Consider the following 10,387-nt stretch of genomic DNA (forward strand, 5'->3'; position numbering starts at 1 on the left):
AGTGAGTTTTGACATTAGAAAGTATGAGTTGTCCAAGTTTGTTCTTTTTTTCAAGGTATTTTGGTTATTTGTGGCCCCTTGTTTTTCTGTCTTTTAGGATTATATTATTTCTGCAAGAAAAAAATTTGGAATTTTAAAAGAGATTACGTTGAATCTGTAGATTAACCCGGGGAATATTTCCATTTTAGTACAGATTGAGTATTCCTTATTCGAGGTGCTCGGGACCAAAAGTTTTGTGGATTTACATTTGTTTGGATTTTGGAATATTTGCATATACATATTGAGATAACTTACAGATGAGACTTAAGTTGAAACATGAATAATTTTATTTGTGGTTCATATATACCTTATACAGATAACCTGAAGGTAATTTTATACAATGTTTTAAATAATTTTGTGCATGAAACAAAGTTTGTACATTGAACTATCAGAAAGCAAACTTATCAGGTATGAAATTTTCAATTTGTGGCATCATGCCAGCACCCGAAAAGTTTTGGAGTTTGGAATATTTTGAATTTCAGATTTTAGATTAAGGATGCTAAACTTGTAATACTAACTCTTCCAATCCAATAACATGGGGCCTTTTTTTCCATTTTTTTATGGTCTTTAATTTCTTTTAAGAATATTTAGTAGTTTTCAATGTTCAAGTCTCGCACTTCCTAGGTTAAATGTAATCCTGTTTATTCTTTTTTTTTTTTAAATCCTGATGCTGATGTAAATGGAATTTTTAAATTTTATTTTCAAATTGTTCATTGATAGCATATATGCAAATGAATTTTGTGTATTGATCTTGTATCCTGAAAATTTGCTGAATTCATTAACTCCAGTAGTTTTTTTTACCAATTCTTTAGGTTTTTTTATATATTAAGATTACATTATTTGGCCGAGCGTGATGGCTTACGCCTGTATTCCCAGCACTTTGAGAGGCCAATGCAGGTGGATCACGAGGTCAAGCATTTGAGACCAGCCTGGCCAACACAGTGAAAGCCCATCTCTACTAAAAATACAAAAAATTAGCTGGGCGTGGTGGCAGGTGCTGGTAATCCCAGCTACTCGGGAGGCTGAGGCAGGAGAATCGCTTGAACCTGGGAGGCAGAGGTTGCAGCGAGCCGAGATTGTACCACTGCACTCCAGCCCAGACGATAATGTGAGACTCCATCTCAAAAAAAAAAAAAAAAATTACATTGTTTATCAATAGAGATACAGGAGATTGTTTTACTTTTTTTTTTTTTTTAAACCTAGATGCGTTTTAGTTCTTTTTGTTTAGTTGCCTTGGCTAGGACTCCCAACATTATATCGAACAGAAATAGAGTGGACATCTTTGTCTTGTTCTTGATCTTAGGAGTAAGTTTTGAGTCTTTCAGCATTAAGTATGATGTTAGCTGTGGGGTTTTTGTTTTTATGATGAAAGAGTATTGGATTTTGTCAAATGTTTTCTCCATCTATTGAGATAATCATGTGGATTTTTTCCCTTTTATTAATATAATATATTAATACCTTGACCTCTTGTGCCCAAGTGATCCTCTCACCTCAGCCTCTTAAGTAGCTGGGACTACAGGTGTGCACTACCATAACCAGCTAACTTTTAAAAAATGTTTTTGTAGAGATGCAGTCTCTCTGTGTTTACCAGGCTGGATTTGACCTTCTGGGCTCAAGTGATCCTCCTGAGTAGTGAATACTATAGGTGTGCACCACCATGCCCAGCTAAATTGACAGTTTTCATCAGTCTGTTTATTTTGTCTAATGTTAGTATATCTATATCAGCTCACTAGCTATCTTGTGTATTTTCCTTTTTTTAGATAGAGTCTCACTATGTTGCCTAGGCTAGAGTGTAGTGGCTACTTGCAGTACGATCATAGTGCAATGCAGCCTCAAACTCCTGGGCTCAAGTGACCCTCCTGCCTTGGCCTCGCAAGTAGGTGGGACTGCAGGCATATACCACCATACCCAGCTACCAGCTCTCTTTTGGTTATTGTTTCCATGCTCTGTTTTTTTTTTTTCCTTTTCCTTTTAGCCTATTTGTGTCTTTCAATCTAAAGTACCTTAGCCAGGTGTGATGGCTCACACCTATAATTACAGCACTTTAGGAGGCTGAGGCGGGGCAGATCACTTGAGGCCAGGAGTTTGAGACCAGCCTGACCAACAGGGTGAAACCCCCATCTCTACTGAAAATAATTTAAAAATTAGTAGGGCGTTGTGGTGTGCGCCTGTAACCCCAGCTACTGGGGAGGCTTTAGGTGGGAGGATAGCCTGAGCCATGGGAGATCGAGGCTGCAGTGAGCCGTGATCTGATTGCACGACTGCTGTCCAGCCTGGGTGACAGAGCAAGACTGTCTCAAAAAAAAAAAAAATCGCTTCTCAGCCTTTTGGCTAAGATCAAATGTAGTATCTATTCCTATCAGTTTAAAGTGCCTTAATTTATCTTCCACTTTTTGGACAGGTAGTTTTGCTGGATATAGAATTCTTAATAACTTTTGTCTTTTAGCACTTTGATTATGCCACTACTGCCTTCTAGCCTTTGTGGTTTCTGATGAGAAATCAGCTGTTAATCTTACTGAGGATCCCTTTTATGTGAGACATTGCTGCTCTCTTGCTGCTTTTGTGTTTCTCTGTTGACCACAGTTTGACTATGATGTATCTTGGTGTGAATTTCTTTGTTCATTCTATTTGGAGTTCATTGAGCTTCTCGGATATGTAAATTAATGTTTTTAATCACACTTGGGAAGTTTTTGGCCGTTATTTCTTCAGATTTTTTTTTGTACCTAACTCTCCTCTCCCTCTTGGACTCATTATGTGTATTGTTGGGATACTTGTCGTACCACAGTTCTTAGACTCTGTTCACTTTTCTTTATTCTTTCTTTATGTTCCTTAGGGACAGTTTTGGTTGCTGTTTTTCCTTTATATGGGCCATACTTTGTTTCCTTACATGCTTTGTAATTTTTTGTTGAAAACTGGACATATCGTGGCAATATATGGCAACTCCAGAAGTCAGAGTTTCCCCTCTTGCCAGTGTTTGTTACTGCTTGATGTAGTTGTTTTTTTTAGTGATTTTTTTCTTTTTCTTTTTCGTTTTTTTTTTTTTTTTTTTTTTTTTTTGAGATGGAGCTTCACTCTTGTTGCCCAGGCTGGAGTGCAATGGTGTGATCTCGGCTCACTGCAACCTCCACCTCGTGGGTTCAAGCAAGTCTCCTGCCTCAGCCTTCCAAGTAGCTGGGATTACAGGTGCCTACCACCATGCCCGGCTAATTGTTTGTATTTTTATTAGAGGTGGGGTTTCATCATGTTGGCCAGGCTGGTCTCGAACTCCTGACCTCAGGTGCCACCCGCCTCAGCCTCCAAAGTGCTGGGATTACAGGTGGGAGCCACCGCACCCGGCCCTAGTGATTTTTCTGATATAATTTTTTAAAGTTGGTATTGTTTGTCATGCATGACTGTGCAGTTTCTGTCCCATTAGTTGTAGTGGTCAGCTAATGATTGGACAGAGATTTCCTTAAATTCTGTGTACCAAAAACAAAAAATTCTGCAGAGGGGTTCTGTATTTGTGTTGGGGCACACCTGCAATACTCAACCGAGAAGTTTACAACGTTGCTTCAGCCTTCACTATCTGCCTGTGCAAAATGCAAAGTTAGGGCACATGTAGAGCTTCGGGGTCTTCTCAGCTCTTCCCTAAGCACGTGGACTGCCCTGGTCATGGGTGTGTCTTTTTACATTCCCAGGAATATGTTGGACCTTTTCAGAGTCCTATTGCTCAGAAACATCTCACTCCCTAACCTCTTCTTCCAAACGTCTTGGGTAGTCTTTGCCCCAGTTGCTATCATTGCTTCAGGCAACAGAGACTAAAGCATTTTCCTGTAAGTGTTTTCCACAAATGCTACCCAGGAGCAGCTTTAGCGCAAGGTGAGTTACAGTTACAAAGTCGAAATAAAGACAAGCCTTTTTTTCTTGAGATGGAGTCTCGCTCTGTTTCCCAGTCTGGAGTGCAATGGTGTGATCTCAGTTCACTGCAACCTCTGCCTCCCAGGTTTAAGCGATTCTCCTGCCTCAGCCTCCCAAGTAGCTGGGATTAAAGGCACCTGCCACCACACCCTGCTAATTTTTGTATTTTTAGTAGAGACAGGGTTTCACCATGTTGGTCAGGCTGTTCTCGAACTGCTGACCTCAGGTGATCCACCTGCCTCGGCCTCCCCACGTGTTGGGATTACAGGCATGAGCCACTGCACCTGGCCAGGACAAGCCTTTTGATCAGGTCATTTTAGAGGGTCAGATCGGTTTAAGATTGTAAATGAGGTTTATTCTGCTCCTACCTGGACTTATACCTGAAATATGGACCGTTATTTTCAAGGCTGCTACTGAGTGAGGAGCAGGGGATGGGAACAGGGTAAGTTACAATACCAGAAAGCTCACTGTTCTTACTGAGTTTCACTTGTTTTGAATAAGTTGCTGCAAGCTTTTAGTTAGTTTACAATGTTCTGAAAAAGTTGATTCTGACAGGTTTTGGCAGGTTTTTAAAATTGCTTTTGTGGAGTAATGGACTTCTGGAGTTCTTTTCTCTGCCATTTTCATTGACCTCACTCCTTGATTCACTCACTCTCAGTTCTTTGAAGTTTTTTTTTTTTTTTTTTTGTCTTTGAAGTTTAAGAGCTTAATTCAGATGTGTTGAGTTGAATATCTTGTGTTAATTTTCCCAGAACATAGTATGTTATTTCAGTGCTGCACAGTCATGGTATAGTTGTGTGTTTCCATAGTTTCTTGAAGTAAGAATTATTACAAATACTTTTTTAATTTGGGCTGTGTTTTTCAGGCAGATCTACTGATCTTGATCGGGCTTATTCATCCAGCTATAGTCATTTGATGTCTTTACTGTGGCTGGTGGTCTAAAACATCCTTACTCCCATGTTTGGAGTCTTGGCACTGGCTGTTAGCTGAGCCTTTCTTTCCGCATCATTCAGCTAGGCTGAGCGTCTTTACACGCCACAGGAACGTTCTAAAAGACTGAAAGTGGAAGTTGCAAGGCCTCTCAAGACCTTTGCCGTCTTCTAATTGCTGCTCTAGCTTTTCAGCCACAAGTCAGGCCTTTTTCTTTCTAACGTTTTAATAATCTTGTTTTTCCTCCCATTTTATTTTCATCTTTGATTGTTTCTTCTTTCAGTGGTATATTGGTACAGTACAGTAAGTTTTGTTGCTATGAGTTCATATACACTCAGTCCCTAGGAGCTGCACCCCTGTTGATGGATTGGGTTGGGGACATACATACCCACTGGGAGAAGAGAGGCTCTGGAATGAGTGAGATTATCAGCATACTTAATATTACTCCTGTTATGGAGGTAGCCAGCAAGTTTTTTTTAATTGATACAATTATACATATTCATGAGGTATATAGTGATGTTTTGATTCATATAATGTATAGTGATCAGATCAGGATAACTAGCGTATTAATAATCTCAAACATTGGTCATTTCTTTGTGATGGGAATGTTCAGTATCCTTCTAGCTGTTTGAAACTATTATTGTTAAGGATAGTTATCCTACAGTGGTCTAGAACTTACTCCTATCTAGCTGTAATTTTGTATTATTTCATGAATCTCTATCTTTCCCTCCCCTCCCCTTCCTAGACTCTAGTATCCTCTGTTCTGCTTTCTACTTCTATGAAATTAACTGTTTTTTTGTTTCTACATATGAGTGAAAACATGCGATGTTTAATTTTCTGTTCCTGGCTTATTTCACTTAACATAATGTCCTCCATTTCTACCCATGTTGCTGCAAATGACAGGATTTCATTCCTTTATATGGCTGAGTAGTATTTCATTGTGTATATATTTATCATATTATCCTCATTTGTTTGCTTGGCTTTTTGTTTTGTTTTTTTGAGACAGGGTCTTACTCTGTCAACCATGCTGGAGCACACTGGCACAATCATAGCTCACTGCAGCTTCAACCTCCTGGGCTCAAGTGACCCTTCTGCCTCAGCCCCGCTGATTAGCTGGTCCTACAGGCATGCACCACCATGCCTGCTAATTTTTTGGAAATTTTAGTAGAGATGAGGTATTGATATGTTGCCCAGCTTGGTCTTGAACTCCTGGGCTCAAGCAATCCTCCTGCTTTGACCTCCCAAAGTGCTGGATTATAGGTATGAACCACAGTGCCTGGCCTACTCTCATCTCTTGTTGGATATCTAGGTTGATTCCATATCTTGGCTATTGTGAATAATGCTGTAGGGATGCAAATGTGTCTTCCATATAATTTCCTTTCCTTTGGATGACATCTCATTAGTGGGACTGCTGGAACATATAGGTAGTTTTATTTGTAGTTTTTTTGAGGAACTTCCATTCTGTTCTTCATGGTGGGTTTACTAGTTTATTATCTACTCACCCATGTGGCTTAACCTTATTTTTGTTGTCTTAGGTTACTGTATCAACAACTGATAGGAGAAATAATAAACTCATTTTCAAAGTGAATTTGTTAGAAATGGATGAGAAAATATTGGTTGACTTCCGGCTTTCTAAGGTATTTTTATGTTTTATTGTATTTTTTCTGTGGAAATATTTCTATGTGAATTTTTTTAATGGCATCATGTTTGTATATATGTGACATTTGTAAATAGAAGGTTACTTGCTTTTTTCATTTAGTATTATAGCATGTGTTTTTGTTATCTGTTTTTCCCAAACATTGTTTTTTTCAAATGACGTTTTCCTTGTTATAAAAGGTTTTGTTGGACGTGGTGGCTCACGCCTGTAATCCCAGCACTTTGGGAGTCCAAGGCGGGCAGATCTCGAGGTCAGGAGTTTGAGACCAGCCTGCCCAACATAGTGAAACCCCATCTTTACAATAAAAACCAAAAAATTAGCTGGGCATGGTGGCGGGCTCCTGTAATCCCAGCTACTCAGGAGGCTGAGGCAGGAGAATCACTTGAACCCAGGAGGCAGAGGTTGCAGTGAGCTGAAATAGTGCCATTGCACTCCAGCCTGGGTGACAATGTGAGACTCTGTTTCAAAAAAAGTTTCTGCTTTTGTGAAAAATGTAGACAAGCAAAAAATGAGAAAATAAAAATAATTCTAAATTTTCAGTGATCACCATTAATATTTTGAAGCATTTTAATATTTTTCTTAATTTGTCTTTTAATAAAGATTATGATTTGTTGCAAATATTTCATTATAATTTAATGAACCTTTACCTGTTACAATAATTCTGTGATTGATATTTTATGCATAGATTTTTGTTCATATTTCTGATGATTTCTTTAGAAATTATTGATTCTAAGATTATAGTTTTACAGCCCTTGATATATAAAACCAAAATAACATTTTTCTCTATTTTCTGAGAGATTGTGTGTGACTCTAAAGAGGGTTGGAGGAGTAGCTGCTATGTTGGAGCATTTGCTGCAGTACTCTTTGTATTAGAGATTTGCTGCAATACTGTTTTTCAGATGCTTGCTATGGAATTAAATTAAGGTCATAGTATAATGAAATTCTTCTCATAACTAAAGCTGCTGGTTTTGTTCAATAGTGTTATGACAACAAGACTTCAGTTTAGTTGTATAGCTTATCGTTAGTTTCCAAACCCTCACTGCCTATGGATTGTAATGACTTAGGTCCAGATATACCAACACCTGAAACAGATAGGATGCCACCTTTATCTGCTGTCTGAGCTCAGTGCAGTTGGAACAGTGATGGGCATGAAACCACATCAGAATTATTTGTGTAACAATTTTCTCTGCCAGGATATTTGTTCTTCCTAAACAGGCCTAAAAGAAAATTGTAGCTAGACATATCTAAGGATGTTTGTCTCTTGTTACCACTAAAAAGAGATTGATTTTAGGGCATAATCTTGTTTTTGTTTTTGTTTTGACATTATTTTTTAATATTATTTCTAATATAGGGTGATGGATTGGAGTTCAAGAGACACTTCCTGAAGATTAAAGGGAAGCTGATTGATATTGTGAGCAGCCAGAAGGTTTGGCTTCCTGCCACATGATGGGACCATTGGCTCTGGGGAATCCTGGTGAATATAGTGCTGCTATGTTGACATTATTCTTCCTAGAGAAGATTATCCTATTCTGCAAACTGCAAACAGTAGTTCCTGAGTGTTCACTTCCCTCTTTAGCCAAACATCTTCCAATTTATTTTGTTTGTTCTGCATACAAATAATACCTATATCTTAATTGTAAGCGCAACTTTGGGGAAAGGATGAATAGAATTCATTTGATTATTCATGTGTGTTTAGTATCTGAATTTGAAACTCATCTTGTGGAAACCAAGTTTCAGGGGACATGAGTTTTCCAGCTTTTGTACGCACATATCCCATTTTTATCAAAACATTTTGTTTAATCCAAAAAGTACATATTTCTTCCATGTTGATTTAAAGATGAACCAATAAAGACATAATTCTTGTGACTTTTGGACAGATTTATCAGTCTGTGAAGCGAAGCCAGCTTCAAAACATATCCCCAAGATTTGTACTTATATTTTCAAAAGGGCCTGGCCAGTTATATAAACCTGTTTTTGAATTATAATGATTAATTAAAATTGCAAGTAGGCATTATTTCCAGTGTAGTTAGTAAAATAAATACTCGGCCTTTCAAGGAGAAGTTGAGCATAAACTCTAGTGTTTAACCTTACTCTAAAAATTATTGTTGAACATCTTAAATATTTTTCTATATTTTCTACTTTCATAGCCATATTTTAGCTAACCTTCTGAACTTACTAGTGACCAAGCTTTTAGGTGATAAAGAATAAAAGAGGGAAGGGAAGAGTAAGGAAGCTGTAAGAAAAATAGTTCTGATTCTTTGTTCCTTTACCTATTAGACTTACAAAAACTTTGTTTTTCTAATAAAATCTGTATTAACTTTGGAGTATATTAGGTTGAAGCCTTGGCCCGTGCCTGTAGTCCCAGCTACTTAGGAGGTTGAGAGAGGAGGATCACATGAGCCTAGAAATTTGAGGCTGTAGTGAGCTATGATTGCACCACTGCACTCCAGCTTGGATGAATAAACATTTTTAAAATTATAAAACATTATAAACTTAATCAGTTATTTTAATCTGAAGCCAAGAACATGTAGAATGTTATGATTAGAGTTTATCACATATTAACCTATACTGGCAAATTGTGTTACTGGAGTATACCCATAGGAGGAATAAATTTGAACCTGTTTTATTTATTTGAACTATTTAGGGTATGCCTAAGAATTGAGTCAGTATAAATTCTCAAATATGGGAGAAGTTTTGTTCGTGAGAATTATCTGAGTCAGTATCTTTCAAAAACAGTTCAAGTCACTGACTTGAACCTCTTCTGTGAACTCTAGCCTTTTACTTACTTTACATTTCCACTTGAATGTCTAGTAGGCATCTCATGACCAAAAACAGTTTTTGATTCCTGTTCTCCAACCTGTTCCTCTCGTAGTTTTCTCCTTCTCAGAAATGTTACTTCAGCTCCTCAGTTCCTTAAACCAAAACCCTAGGTCATCCTTCATTTTTTCCCCCCATTTTCTACATTCAATCCAGCAGAATCTATTCAATTTAACAAATACATTCAAAATATGTCCCACTTCACACCTCTGCTAGTACCACTCCAGTTGAAGGCACTGTCATCGCTCTGTTTATATTACTTATCCCTCAGCAGTTTATATTCCAGAAAAGCAGAATGGTCCTTTTAAAATGTCAATCAGATATCCCTTGTCCTGTTCTCAATTCACATGGCTTTTTATCACACTTAAAATAAAATTCAAAACTCGGTGTATAAGCTATACGGCTTTGTGTGATCTGTCTCAGTGTATAAGCTATATGGCTTTATGTGATCTGTTGCGGTGTATAAGCTATACAGCTTTATGTGATCTGTCTCCTGGCCACTATTTTGGCTTCATGTGCCACTCCACTCCTTGTTCATTCTGCTCTAGCCACATTGGCTTTGCTCTTCTCACAAGAAAATAAGCACATTCCTTCCTTAGGGTCTTTTCACTTGCAGTTCCCTGTACCTATAGTACTTTACTTCCAAATATTTGTGTGGCTTGTGCTTCACTTTAGGTATCTGCTTAAATGTCACTTCCTCTGCAAAGTCTTTCCCTGACTTATCTAAAATAACAACCTCCTCTGTCTCTCCTTTTCCTTTAGTTTTTCATCATAATACTTCTTACCTGACATAGGATATTTTTGTTTATTAAATTTCTGCTTCTCCCATTGGAATATGTAATATATAAGCTCCTAATATATAAACTCCTTGAGATCAGGGACCCTTCCCTTCCTATTCAGTTCCGTATACCCAGCACCTAGAAATGTGCCTGATAATATTACAGTATAGATTAAATAGCTGTTCAACAAAGAAATCAGCACTCAGTTGATCTGATCTATCCTCAGCATATATCTGGAAGCTGTCTATGTCTGTTTTCATTGTTGGCC

General features: G+C 37.8%; 1 protein-coding gene and 1 pseudogene across 4 annotated transcripts in view; both read left to right on the top strand.

Annotated features, from left to right (window-relative positions):
* CHEK1 (checkpoint kinase 1) overlaps positions 1 to 9,738 on the top strand; it is a 30,642-nt gene extending 20,904 nt beyond the window's left edge. For all 4 annotated transcript variants that reach the window (XM_001111431.5, XM_077964594.1, XM_028834139.2 and 1 more), the window contains 2 exons: positions 6,402 to 6,503; positions 7,875 to 9,738. In XM_001111431.5, the coding sequence (XP_001111431.5) occupies positions 6,402 to 6,503; positions 7,875 to 7,970 (198 nt within the window). In that variant the 3' untranslated portion in view covers positions 7,971 to 9,738. The remainder of the gene's footprint in view (positions 1 to 6,401; positions 6,504 to 7,874) is intronic.
* Positions 2,351 to 2,493, top strand: LOC114672578 (U2 spliceosomal RNA; annotated as a pseudogene).
* Positions 9,739 to 10,387: the final 649 nt, after the last annotated feature.

Source organism: Macaca mulatta, chromosome 14, assembly GCF_049350105.2.
Source record: "Macaca mulatta isolate MMU2019108-1 chromosome 14, T2T-MMU8v2.0, whole genome shotgun sequence".
NCBI lineage: Eukaryota > Metazoa > Chordata > Mammalia > Primates > Cercopithecidae > Macaca > Macaca mulatta.